This window comes from Syngnathoides biaculeatus, chromosome 9, assembly GCF_019802595.1.
Source record: "Syngnathoides biaculeatus isolate LvHL_M chromosome 9, ASM1980259v1, whole genome shotgun sequence".
NCBI lineage: Eukaryota > Metazoa > Chordata > Actinopteri > Syngnathiformes > Syngnathidae > Syngnathoides > Syngnathoides biaculeatus.
In genome coordinates this window covers 24,388,075-24,402,234 of record NC_084648.1, presented here as the reverse complement: position 1 = coordinate 24,402,234, position 14,160 = coordinate 24,388,075, and the positions used below count along the sequence as shown (strand labels likewise).

General features: G+C 41.2%; 1 protein-coding gene across 10 annotated transcripts in view; it reads right to left on the bottom strand.

Moving 5' to 3' along the window:
* glra3 (glycine receptor, alpha 3) overlaps positions 1-13,761 on the bottom strand; it is a 135,627-nt gene extending 121,866 nt beyond the window's left edge. For 2 of the 10 annotated variants that reach the window (XM_061830002.1, XM_061830006.1), the window contains exons 1-4: positions 13,429-13,761; positions 9,779-9,891; positions 9,631-9,674; positions 748-878 (exon numbers count right to left, since the gene is read on the bottom strand). In XM_061830002.1, the coding sequence (XP_061685986.1) occupies positions 748-878; positions 9,631-9,674; positions 9,779-9,862 (259 nt within the window). In that variant the 5' untranslated portion in view covers positions 9,863-9,891; positions 13,429-13,761. Of the gene's footprint in view, positions 1-747; positions 879-1,466; positions 1,507-1,647; positions 1,785-2,408; positions 2,444-9,630; positions 9,675-9,778; positions 9,892-13,428 lie in introns of those variants that run through there. The other 8 variants (XM_061829997.1, XM_061829998.1, XM_061830001.1 and 5 more) reach the window with 7 other exon arrangements.
* Between the last annotated feature and the right edge of the window lie 399 nt (positions 13,762-14,160).

Below are 14,160 nucleotides of genomic sequence, written 5' to 3'. Positions count from 1 at the left end.
TGACGTCACAGACAGAAGATGCACACAATATGGCTACCATTTGAATGTCGAATGAGACTTCTGCAAATTTGACGTGCTCTCCTCTCATACTAATTTTTTTGTATAGACATTGAAGTGATTAATGTGATATGTATTTTTCATTCCAATATCTATTTTAGAATGTTTATAGGCATGACAATTGGGCTCTAAAAAGAATCCGAATAGTTCAGACATATATGTCTGTCATACTTTGAAACCAAAGAAGATGTCTGCAACATCTATAGTTTTAATTGCATCATTTCATGGGTTATCTCTGGGTGCTCCAGTTTTCTCTCATATCCCAAAAACATGCATTAATTGGAGACTCTAAATTTCCTCTAGGTGTGATTGTACGTGCGACTGTTGTCTGTCTCCATGTGCCCTATGATTGGGTAGCAACCAGTTCAGGGTGCACCCTGCCTTCTGCCTGATGACAGCTGAGATTGGCTCCAGCACTCTTGTGACCCTCATGAGGATACGTAGCTCTGAAAATGGATTGATGTATGGATCCATACATGTTGTCAGTAATGTATGCAATATCTCATACATTCTTTTAGAGGTTGTTGTTTGTATCACAGTAGCCATTTATGGCATTTTGGAGCAAGAAAACAATTGCACACACATGACATATGCCATTTGACTGTAGAAAGGTATTTTGTGGAAATATAAACATTTTTCACCAAACACATTTAAGGAGCATATTCTTGTGATGAAAACTAAACCTGATACCTTTAAAATTTGGTCTTATTCTAGCATCGTATCCAGATGTCCTCCCCATCAGTTTGTCCAGAAAGTCAGAGGGAGACATTGGGACCTGACGTGTTCTTGGAGCATGGTCAACCTCCTTACACTGACCCACACTGTTATAGAGGATAAAAAAGTCACAATTTTTGTCATGCAAAAATGTATTTTCCTAAAATATTAACAAATAATTCTCACACATTATACATCAATTACAGATAAAACATATTTAGTTCTCCAAGTACAATCATGATAACCAACATTAAAACACAGTTTAGTAGGCACATATTAGCTGGTGGTCACAAAAAATAAAAATCCATTAGAGGATTTATCCATAAGAGGTACATTGAATATTATTGTAAGCCACAGTCTACCATCTCTATCCACTCTGCAGTGTCCTCAAGGGTGTTTGGGAGTTCACCCAACAAGTCTACATGTGTTTTGTGGAATTGAAGAAATCTTTCAAACATGTCCCTCAAGGAGTCATGTGGGGGGTGCTTTGGGATTATGGAGTGCCGAACCCCCTGATACAGGTTGATTGGTCCATGTATGACCAGTGTCCAAGTTTGGTGTGCATTGCCGGCACTAAATTGAACTAGAATCCCGGATCCGCTGATACAGGTTGTTCAGTACCAGTGCAACCAGTGTCAGAGTTTGGTCTGCATTGCTACCAGTAAGTTGGATTTCGCCAAGACTGCCTTTGTCACCTTCTTCTTTTCCTTTAGTCCATTTAGTACAGGAGCTCCACTGAGGCAGACAAAGCAAGGCTTCAGAGAATAATCAAAGCAGCACAAAAAAAATCATTGGCTTCCTCTCCCTTCCATGACTGACATTTATTCCACTCGGTGTCTCAGCAGAGCTCAGAATGCAATGAAGGACACTACCCACCTTTGTTATCTTTGTTTGAGCTCCTGCCATCTGGAAGGCGTTACAGATGTGCAAAACCAAAGATTAAAAAAGTAAGGAACAGTTTTTGTCCCCAAGAGCCATCACCGCTCTGAACTTTCATCTTTCCTCGACCAACGCTATGAATGCAAAGACACTGATTTCAATATCTTGAGCAATACATTTTATACATTGTTTTGCATTTGTATTTCTCTTCTTATATTGCTTTTATGTATGCATTGACGCATGAGAGACTCTCCAATTTCTTTGTACAGTCGTGTTCATTCATTCAGTCATTCATTCAGAAGGGACAAATAGGTATTTTCAGACCCGAACTCGAACCTAGTGAGCAGACCATGCTTCATTGATTTGTGCTTATCATTGTGAGATTATTTTGGTTCAAACCAGTGGATTTATATAAAGTATCAATTATTGGGTTTCAGATAACGAGAAAATGTTTCCTCCTGCATGGCTATAGATGTCACAAGCATGTGACAAGGGGTTGGACCCAAATGCAGGACTCCAAGGCAGGGACATGATTTTCGAGGGGAGTTTCATTCAGGCAGAGGTCATGCACAGGTAAGCAGTCCAAAAAGGCAGAGGCACAAAAATACGTGGCAAAAATACAAAGTCCAAAAATCATGAAACGAGTCCCAATAACTACAAGGCAAAAACATGCAACATGAACAAAACAAAACTTGACTATAGTGACACAGGAATGCTGTAATGAAGGAAATACACCAACAAGACGCTAGCGTACTCACACAAGAATTCAGTCTCAAACAACAAACTGGCAACTAACAATACAACACACAAGGCTTATATGCATGGCTTAATTAGCGTCAATGAGGCCCAGGTGAGGTGCTGCTGTGGAGGCAACTGCACACAGGACAGGGGCCTGTCCACGCCCCTAACAATAGATTGTCACGATTATTTCACTGTTTGCAAGCGCATTCATGGGTTTCTTTGCTTTCATTTGCTGGCAGAATTAACTCAGATTTGACATCAAACATTTAAATTTGCAGCTATACAGTCACCAGTGGTGTTCATTCTTGTGTTTTAAATATTCTATTTTTGTCATGCCCTTCTACTATTAGTGAGGAAGTATCTCGTCTGCCATGTGGTTCCATCGCCTGTAGGCTTCGCTCTTGACCCATTCATTATCCCAATCCGGCAGCCCGAATTGTGTCCCTTTCGTGTGGGCAAGACCCCTGGGTTGTGGGATCATCTGGGATGACGATGAATTAGCTTAGCACCACCATGCTAGCCATGGCTGTCCGGTCTTTTTTCAGATGTTGTTGTTGGTAATCCACTTCAAGTTGGAGTGCCACAAAAATGTGCCGGCTCCTTGTTCCCATGGGAACATGGACTGAGTCCACCAAACTGGGGGGTGTCATCTTCATGTCTCATGTTCGCTACAGTTGGTAGTAATTTTCAAGAAAGCACGGCTGTGTGCTGTTAATTCAAAGGTTTACTATACAATCATTTGGAAGCATTTTGCAGATCACAAAACCTGCTGATTTGCAAATAGTACAATGAAACAGATTGGGAGGTGATGGTTGAATCTTCGATGCACAGTGATGGTGGAATACCATCCATCCATTCATTTTCTGAGCTGATTATCCTCACCAGGGTCGTAGGAATGCTGGAGCATATCACAGCTATCATCGGGCAGGAGGCAAGGTACACCCTGAACTGGTTCCCAGTCAATCACAGGGCACAGAGAAAGTAACAACCATTCACACTTACAATCATACCAAAGGGCAATTTAGAGTCTCCAATTAATGCATTTTGGGGGATGTGGGAGGAAACTGGAGTGCTTGGGGAAAACTCATGCAGGGATAGGGAGAATGTGTAAACTCCACACAGATGGGACCAAGATTTGAACCCCAGACCTCAAAACTCAGAGGCCAATGCTCTAACCAGTTGCGCCACCGTGCTGCCCATGCAATTATCGTGTAAAGTAATGCACAATTTCAGTATCGCCATACCATTTTTATTTTCATTTGTAAAAAAAGTATATTTTTGGTGTTGTTACTTTTAAAATTTACATATAGATAATCCAGTTTTACTTGCATGTTAAGTGCACAATGCATTGTGGGTAATTCTGACATGCCGAGTCATAAGTAGAGGGGCAGATTGCTGAAACAATTTTTCACTTGGTGAGACAAGCACCAAAATTGGCACGCAGATGCTTCAAAACCTCCTCTTTCAGAAAAGTACATTAGCCAACTTCAAAAACCAAATGGAAACCTTTTTTTCAAGATGGCCACCATTCATTCCAGCATTTTGATGATCTGTACATCAAAATACATGATTTTGGACACAAGGAATCTTATTCTGCAATCAAAATTTCAATATCATTAAGGTTTATAGTGATATGATGACAATTATAGAAATTACCACTGTCTCAGTAAAGTTACCCTGGGGTTATCTTTGTCATGACAGAAGTACAACAGACTGAAATGACTTGCTTAAATTTAGGCTGAATCTGTTTTACTCTTTGCATTAACAGGTACACAGTTGTGTGCACTACAGGGTGTTATGATCAAATTTGCATGGTCCCCGACATTCACCCGTGCAATGACATTTTGTCTGCTGCAGACAAGCCTGAGCAATGGGTACGAGGGTTGACCATAGAACTTCCCAGGCTTCCCCATGATTTTTCCAGCCCCAGTTGCCACGGCTTTCAGAATGCATTTTGCAGACTGTTGACTGCTCCCATATGCTGGCAGCTTGGTCGGTTTATCATTTGACATGTCAACAAGAAATGCACTAGTTGGTGGGATGGAATCATAGGATCTTTGTTTCCATGCAAACAAGTGCAGACTTGCCTCATCAACCTTGGTCGTGTTGCTGTGCTTGTTATACATAGTGACAAAAAACTTTTCAAGAATTTCAAGGTTGGCAAATTGTTTGGTAGGTGGGTACCGGCTGAGTTTGCTGAATACTGAGCTCACCTCAGGACAAACTGGCCACGTTTTCCATGCAGTTGTTTTGCCTCTACCTCGAAACGCTGAGACAACATCACAGCCAGTGAAGGCATAAAAGAAGAACATGCGACTAGATTTCTCAGGGCAAAGGTTTCTCACCAAGTCATGAATTAGGAACCATTTAATGGACTGCCCCTGACCAAATTCCACCCAAAACATTTCTTTATACTAGAAAGAAATACTTTTTATACTTGGCCAAGCAGTTGCACTGAAGGAGTTGAGCCATTGCCAGATCAGTTGTCGTTGCTCAAATCTAATCTGAGACTTTATGTCACCCCCATGCTCTATCATACATAGGTTACAAGTCTAGGTATCAGCAGCCTTTCTTTCAGCCTGGTTGAGTTCACATCAGGTATGTCTGTCCCAAACTGCTCAAGTTGCTCCTTGTATAGACTGACAAGTTCAGCAAGTATAACAAATATGGCTGGCTCATCAGTGTTGTATCTTTAATCAGTGACATAGGTAAGAAGTTTGTAGGGATTTGTGAGTTTGGACCCAACACTTGTTCATGACTCGAGGAAGATATGACCAATGATTAGAAAAAGTTAACAGCAAATTGATTTATTACAAAGGAATGTGCAGTACAGACGTCCGGGTCTTATCTAGGTATCTGCCACACACGAGACGTGTATCTTCTTTCAGGATAGCCAAAGAAGACAAAACCTGCCCAGTAACACAATGTTTTTATATGCATGGGTCCATGGTAAAAGTGGCTAGTAAAATAGTCTTCAGTTTAGAGAAAACCAAGGGGAAAAAAATCATTTTCTTAGGATGACTCAAGTGTATCTTTGTTCTTTTGGACAAAGTCAGCTCACTCTCTGTTATACAGCGCGGTCAAGCAAGAGCAAAGGTATTTCAGTTCTAGAGCCACTAACTCTCCACCACTCAATAGACCCAGTAGTCTACCATCATTGAGGTTAAGGCACATTCATTGAACCTCTCATTCAGTTGCATGGTCATGGCTTGCTGCGGCTGTGATGTTGGTTACTTCTTCTCACAAAGGAAACACTGTTCTATTTGCATACTAGCCCTTTGCATTTTTGTGTGAGTTTCATCAGGGCTGTTCTAAATTTAAGACGCTCTTTCAGTTACATGTTCAAGCTTGCTGTTCGTGAACATTAGGCGACATGTTTGATAGTACTTTGCATTGTTTCATCTCAATGTATCCTCAATGCCACCTACATCATCTAGTCAAGATGGGTCAACTTTTCTTGGTAACAGGTTGGTTGACTGAAATTGTGGTATGTTGGTGGCTAGCATGGAATAGCCACTAGAACTACATTCGTATCGCGTTGGAGGAGACTTCAACTCCTCTTTCGTGTCTGTCTCATAAAGGCAACACTTACCCCAGTCAGTTTTGGCTCCGCTACTTAATGGGTTGTTTGCAGACATCTTACATATACAGTTGTAGGTCGAGGGACTATCCTTTTACTGCCTAACTGTACAAAACATTTAAGCACATTGAAATATGGGATACGACTAGGTTCAGGTCTCTGTTTCCCTACACTTAGCCCGATCATTCATCCAACTCTGTTTGGATCTCGTGCGATCTGTAAATCTTCCGGAAAACTGACACCCCTTTACCCTTGGCTTGGCTCTCCCACACTGGCACACCATGTCCATTCAGGCACGGCTACCTAAAAACCACACTACAACTAACTACACTTCTAGTTGAGATGCATAAGGGTTAGATAGCATTTGGGACACTTATAGTTACTACTGTCTTAAGTTAGCAACTACAACTACAGTTCCTACACTACAAGCCAATGCTAAACCCCATGCTGAATTTCAGAGCAGTGATGTCACAAGTGTGCCCTGGTTGTGCATTAACATCACAGTCTTAAAGTGCCACTGTCATGAAATGCATGATGTTTAGTATGTTATTAATGGAAAAAACGCCAGCCGACATGGACCCATACATTTTTTTCCCCACCACAAAACATGATTTTGACGTATACAGCTTTTTTTAACTCCTGCCATGAAAATCCTCTCGAGGGATTTGTTTTCGAGAAGAAGCAGGAAGTGACCTTCATGGCAGGACTGCTCTCAAGTGGACTTGTTTGTTTCTATTAGTTTTACCTCCGGGAAGGTAGCTCTTTGTTCCTTCGTGTAAGCCAAAATGCCGGCCCATTGCATTGCAGGACATTGCTTGAACACTCGAGAGTTTGGAAGAGACCTGGTTCGTCGTGAAAAATGGATTGTACGGGTGCAAAGGCCAGGAGCTTTGTGGCTTCCAAATGACAGGTAGGTGTGTATACAACCATGAAATAAAAACAATAGGTGGGGGGGGTGTAATCCATAAAACAGGGTTGCTAAATGTGTCGATGTGTGCATCGAAAGGCTTCCATGCAACAGCCAATGAAGGACGGCCTCCGTAGGCCTTTTGGATTGCTACCGGCCCTGTTGACAAGGCCAGCCTGCCGCCGGCCTTGTCGGCTGGGGTGGGTAGGGTGGGGAGGTGGTTTGGCCGTGATCCACATGTCATCTAAATACGGCTCGAAACAATAGGGTAATATTGCCCTGGACACTTCACTCGGTTGTGAGATGTTTTCTTTGAAAAGAGCTTCCGTGTCTGAAGGGGCGTGTCCTACAGTAGGGGCCGCAGCATGTTTTCAATGGCGAATGTCCGAGGTGACGTCTCGGACAGTAAATGCAGCCAATATGGCGACCACTTGGATGTCGACTGAGACTTCCACAACTTTGCGCGTAGATGACGTGCTCTCCGCTTATATTTATTTTTTCATGTAGACATTGAAGTGAATAATCTTATATCTATTTTTCATTTCAATATCTATTTTAGAAGGTTTATAGGGATAACACTAGACCTTTAAGGTATCACAAGCTAAAAGCTTTAGCATTAAACTGTTTTAGTGTAATAAATGATTAGCAGTTGACGTGTAAACTTTGTCACCACAAAGCTTAGAAACGTGCAAGGTTTCAGTGAAAAACATCAATATATACAGTCATTCATAAGATGCCATTTTGAAAAATGGTTGCCATATTGAAATTTTCAAGGCATCATTGGCTATATTGTTTGTATGTACGTAAATACATTCATTTTATATTTGGACCATAAAGAAACCGTGTTAATTGGAGTTCCTCTACAAAAATGACAATTTGTCAACTTTACTTTGGTAGCCATCTTGAAAACTGGCAGCCTTCTTGAATTCTCTGTTGGCTAACATACTTTTCTTAAAATGTATTTTCTGAATGTCATTTGTGCCAATTTTGGTGCTTGTATCACCAAGTGAAAGCTTCTTATGAAATATTGAGATAATCTGCCCCACTAAAGTTGGTGATGGAGCTTAAAGGACTGTCTCACTGAATGAATTACAATGCATCCACCGATCCATTTTCTGAGCTGCTTATCCTCACAAGGGTCGCAGGAGTCCTGGATTCTATCACAGCTGTCATGGGAAGGAGGCATGGTACACCCTGAACTTGTTGCCAGCCAATCACAGGGCACATGGAGACAGGCAACAGTCACACTCACAATTACACCGGAGTGTCCAGAGAAAACCCACACAGGAATGGAGACAACATGCAAACTCCACACAAAACCCCAGTCCTCAGAACCGCAAGGCCAACATTCTCCAGCTGCTCCACCGTGCCGCAGGAATTGCAGTACTTATCTTCAATATTATATCCAATGAAAAGTGATAACTTTTATCTTCATTGTAGTCCGGATTGTGAGCTGGTTTAACGCGCTGCACGGCTGAGGTCACCTAAGTATATGCTTCTCCTCGCCTTTAATCACCCACAGCTATGGTAGTTACACAGTAATCTTGTCACCTTTTCTTGCTCTTCACATCAAAATTACAGTGGTGCGTGTGTGAGTGTGTGTTTTTGTATGGCCCCAATATCACACTGCCAATTATTTCCACGTTTTTGTACATTCACCTAGAAACGCAAACACAGACGCAAAGTTGCCTTAATGGAGCACAATGGGTCAGCCTCCAGCTATTTACAGTATCTATATGTCAGTTCAAAGTCACAAGAGAAGTGTACTAGGAAAAGTGTGTTTGTCTATGTTTAGGTACTTCCTGTCATTTCAATTCTGTACTAAGTTGCTGGTTAACACCAATATTTAAGTTATTGGATGTCTTTCTGCCCATCTGAAGGGACCCAGCTTTTCATTTACTATACACATCTTTAGTACTCTTGGCATGTGGGTGGCAAGTCATATGCCTCCTGCCATATATTTACATGTAGCCTCTAATGCTGTCATTGCTGTCCATAATTCCTTTTTCCGAAAGGTAGCCCAGAAAGATTCCTTGATCAGTCTATTGACCTCCTTCAGCTTTGACTCCCACTCACTTGCTGTCTTACCCTATGTCAGCTTTCTGCCACTCAGTCAACTCAGCTTCTTCATTTTTATCCAGCTCTCCAGCTTTGCAATAAGCACAACCTCCACGGCATCATTTGCATCCATAACATAACTCTGTAGCTGCTCATAACACTGTTGGCCAGATGAGAAAACTTTATGACACCAGGTCACACTGTACTGCTTGGTGAGGCTTTGCATTCCTCTCTCTATAGGCTTCTCTTTTGTCAGGTTTATGACCTCTGGGAGGAAAACAGTGCTCGGATAAAATCCACACAGGCACGGGTAGAACATGCAAACTCGACACAGGTGGGGTCAGGATTTGTATCATAGACTTCTGAACTTTGAGGTCAACGTTCTAAACCAGTTGCACCACCGTACCTCCTCTCTCAGTATTTATGTACCGGTAATTAATTTTTTATGTTCTGCTGCAATTTTTTCTAAAGCAATGTATTCTTTGATGAGATTCCAAATGCTTATTTGCAGCTGTATCACACAAATAAATTGTTAAAAAAATCATACATTGTGATTTCTGGATTTTTCTTTTTAGATTATCTCGCTCACAGTGGACATGTACCTAGGATGAAAATTTAGGACCCCTCCATGATTTCTAAGTGGGAGACCTTGCAATATAGCAGGGTGTTCATATACAAATTTTCTTCACTGTACCTTTTCTTAATAGAGATAGAGGTTGTCTGAGCTTTTGGAAGAATCTGTAATTAAAAAAATACACCAAAATGGTCAGAAATATCCATATACTTAATGTTAATCAATTGAATTTTAACATCCTGAGAGATGACCAGGTCCAAGATCTAACCTTGAGTGTGAGTTGGAGTCTTAATTTCTTGAGAGAGGTCAAATATGTCTCGTATGGCAGAAAGTTCCTTGGATGTTTTTTCATGTTATTGTCAACATGAATGTTAAAGTCCCCTGTTATGAAAAAATAGTTGTACTTAGTAAAAATAACTGAAATATTCTCCATAAATTTCCCATTGTATATTGGAGGTCTATAAATTATTAAAACAATAACCTTTGGGTCATCTTTAAATAAAAAACACATATGTTCGAAATAGCTAAAATCATCCAGTATAATTTCTTTCAGTTGAAATAATGATTTTAAAATAGCAGCAATGCCACCACCCTTTTTCCCTGTTTTACACTTGTTCATAAAATTAAAATTTGCTGGTGTTATCTCATTTAAATAGGTATTATATCTACTTCCTGTAAACCACATTTCCTTTAAAAGAGAAAGCCTAGATCATCAAATATGAGCGTTCATCTGAGATGTCACGCTGTGGCGACCCTTACGAGTTCCACAGTCCAGATCTATCCTCGTTGTTGGGCTAAGTGGCTGTCTGTCAGCACACTTCTGCCCTACATTTTGAGACATCGGTAAAGTGATTTCATTCCTCGACTGTCCATTTACGTCCACATACACTTCAAGACGGCAAATTTTTTATTCCAGAATTGATATCCTCCGCAGTAGTCTGTGATTGTCCTCAGTAGAGAAGGTCGGCATCTTGATGGCTGGTCTTGTTGCTAACACCAGGTTTGTGCTAATTGGTAGGCCTTCTTCTTTTTCTTTTGGCTTGTCCCGTTAGGGGTCACCACAGCGTGTCATCTTTTTACATTTAAGCCTATTTCGTGCATCCTCCTCTCTAACACCCACAGTCCTCATGTCTTCCCTCACAACATCCATCAACCTTTTCTTTGGTCTTCCTCCCGCTCTTTTACCTGGCAGCTCCATCCTCAGCACTCTTCTAACAACATACTCACTCTCTCACTTCTGAACATGTGATGAAACAACTAATTTTCCACAAAAAATTGTTTAAAAGGATGCAGGAGTCGCTGCTTCAAATTTTTTTTCTAAGAAAAACATGCTTATTAGCAAGAAAAAAATGTCAACAGTGGCAAAGCAAGCAGAGCTGGGAAAAAAGTGTCTGCACTGCATGAGAAGTGGGAGAGAAAAAGAGGGTGACTATATTAACAACTGGTCATTTGTAATAACGCTTCACAAAAAACATATATAAGTTACACTGTAGTATAAGTCACATTTGGGGAGGGGTGGGGAGGGTAATTTATTTGATAAAACCAGACAGCAAGAACAGACATATAATCTTGAAAACCTATTTAAATTAAAAAAAAAAAAGAATAGCGAACAATAGCCTGAATCGGTGCACGGTATGGTATTGTAACACTTTCAGCTAACATTACCTGACACATAAACGTCGAACTGAGAAAGTGCCTGGTATGTTAACGTAACATATTAACAGTTATTCAGATAACTAAAGCATAAAGAACATGGTAACAAGCTTACAAAACCATCAGTGTCACTCCAAATCAGTAAATCCAATAACATTTTAATCCTCTGTGTCACTTCTAAACAACTCCACCAACTTCAGTGATAGATGACGCGCCACTTCTTCTTTTTCTACTCATCGTCAATTGCAGTGAAAACTTTCCAATTCCGGGCTTTTTGAATCCTGACGGGGTGGTTTTGGTTGTCACTGAAGCCCAAACTTTGCCGAGCCATCCAATGACTTCCTGAAAAGTTGCATAGCACATTCACCCGGTTGCCGTGCATCTGTGCTCTCCATCCATTGATCACTCCTCTCACAGATTACACAAGACTGCCTTAAAGCTCCTATACACAGAGGTATCAAGTGGCTGAAGTATTTTGGTTAAGGCTGCAGGGAGAATGGCAGGTAAGGAGTGAAAAACTTATTTTTAAACTGTGTTGTGATAAGTGGCCAAATGGTATCCATCACAAGCGAACTTTGCATGCTCTAAAGAGGCCATCTGGATGCACAATGTAGAATTTAGTAAGCCATAAATTAATCTTTTCTTGATCCATCCACCCTTTCACATTCACGGCGACTGAACTGAGGGGGATTGGATTGTTGGCATGGTTTTCTGTTTGAAAATGACCATAAGTGGCATGTGTACAACACACTCGTAGCACCACTGGGAAATATGATTTCTAATGACCATTGTTAATACATTTCCCCACACTTGCCCTTTCTCTGTGACACTTTGGCCACCAGGAATGTCAAACGTGAGGTGGACTTCGCCCATGTTAATAATGTGATCAGTTACATGTTTTTCAAATAACTCACGGAAACTGTCGACCTTGACAGGCACCCATGTGTGAAATCATTCCTCTCACTGTGGCCACCTAGCTTTAGCCCGTGATTAGCTTTTTTTGTTTTCTTAATTTCAATTAGAGTAACCTCCGCTTTTCACACATCCCTTACAAGTTTCTCGCTCTCTCTGCAGCTCGATTACCATTTTCGGCAAAATATTATCCCGCTTCCATATTGTAATCTGGAGAATATGATTTTCTTTTTGATGCCATTTTTTGTTCAGTCCTTATCAGTTATTCAAGTTCCTGCTAATGTTGAAATGATGCATTTTTAGAGATATACAAGAAGCATGTGCAGACGCGCAGGTCTAGAATGTCCCGATGCCGTTGTCAGTGTGAAAATAATCCATCAATCCAATTTCTTAGTCACTTTTCCTAACGAGGGTCACGGGAATGCTGTAGCCAATCCCAGCTGTAATTGGGCAGTAGGCAGTGTAGACCTTGAACTGGTTGTCAGCCAATCACAGGTCACATGGAGACCGACAACAGTCGGACTTACAATTTAGACGTGCCAATTAATGCATGTTTTTGCGATGTGGGAGGAAAATGGAGTGCCGTGAGAAAACCCACGAAGGCACAGGGAGAACATGCAAAGTCCACACAGGTGGGCCGAGATTTGAACCCCCGGTCCTCAGAATTGTGAGGCCAATGCTCTACAGCTGCACCACCGTGCTTGCCTGTGAAAATTATGTGAAATGATATAATAATGTGACATATAAATTACTCTGGAGAACAAGTTGCACCCTCGGGCGAACTAAGAAAACAAACTGATTTATAGTCAAAAAAATATGGTAAAATGAAGATGATGATACCTTGATTGGAAATAAATATCTTCATATTTTTGGACTTTTTTTTTACTTACCTTGCTACTCTGAATGTTTGTTTTTTGTTTTTTTTTTTTCAACTAAAGCATTTGACTCAAAATGTTACCACTTGCAGATACAATACTGGTACCTGGTACAAATTTAGAGTCTCCAATTAATGCATGTTTTTTTGGGATGCGCGGGGAAACCCGAGTCCCCGGAGAACGCCACACAGGCAGGGCCGGGATTTGAACCCCAATCCTTAGAACTGTGCGGCCAACGCTCTACAGCTGCTCCTCCGTGCCGCATTTACATAAATAATAACAAATAAAATAAAAGTCCTTCCCCGATCACCTGTCTTCTTCAAAAAACAATGTGACACAGCTAAAAATTCTGCCACGTTACATAGATTTATGAACATATCTGTATTTTAAATAGGTTTGAAGTCGGGTGTTTCTCACCAGAAACACAAGCGTTAACTGACCTTAACTTTGTTATGTGACTATTATTGTGAACTCTTACCTGAGGAATAGCGATAGTCTCCAGATGAATAAGAAGACTCCAAAAGAGAAATCCTTCCTCCTCATTGCTCCACGGACGGACGTTCGGATGAATCTGTCCTGTCACCTCCGGAGCTTTCAGTACTGCAAACGCAGCTCAGAGCTCACCTTCAGTACTTTCAATGTAAAGAGTGCTCAAAATCGTGAAAAATCCCAAGCACGTGATTCTCTAATTTCACATTAATGAACGCCACAGCATAAAATTTGGATATGTATATCGGGTTAGAAAAAAAGGTTAATTCCCAAAAGAGGGACCAGTACTCGCTTGCTCTTCAAGCTTAGATCTGGGCTCAAATAGTGCCCTAAGTAAAGACAGAGGACCGCCCACCTCATTGAGTGACTGACAGTCCACGGAACCAGTCATCTTATTTCCCCAACCCGAATCTCATCTGAAAGTAGAAGCCCAGCGAGATGGAACCAATTCAACAAACAGAGAGGCATCATCTCTACAGTATGCGTCCCTATAGCCCTCCTTCCGGCTGCTCTGGTATCTTTCTCCTGTTCTTACCATTTGTTTCTTCCTCCATCTGGCTCAAACATACTTTCTCATTCTGCTCTGATGGGTATGATCACATTTAGACACATGTGGTTGATATTCCCAGTCGTAAAGAAACCAAAGTTTACGCAACTTTGCCATCTGTCCAAAGTGGGCGAGAGCAAAGGGAAGAAGTTGACTTTGTCAGCCACAATTCTT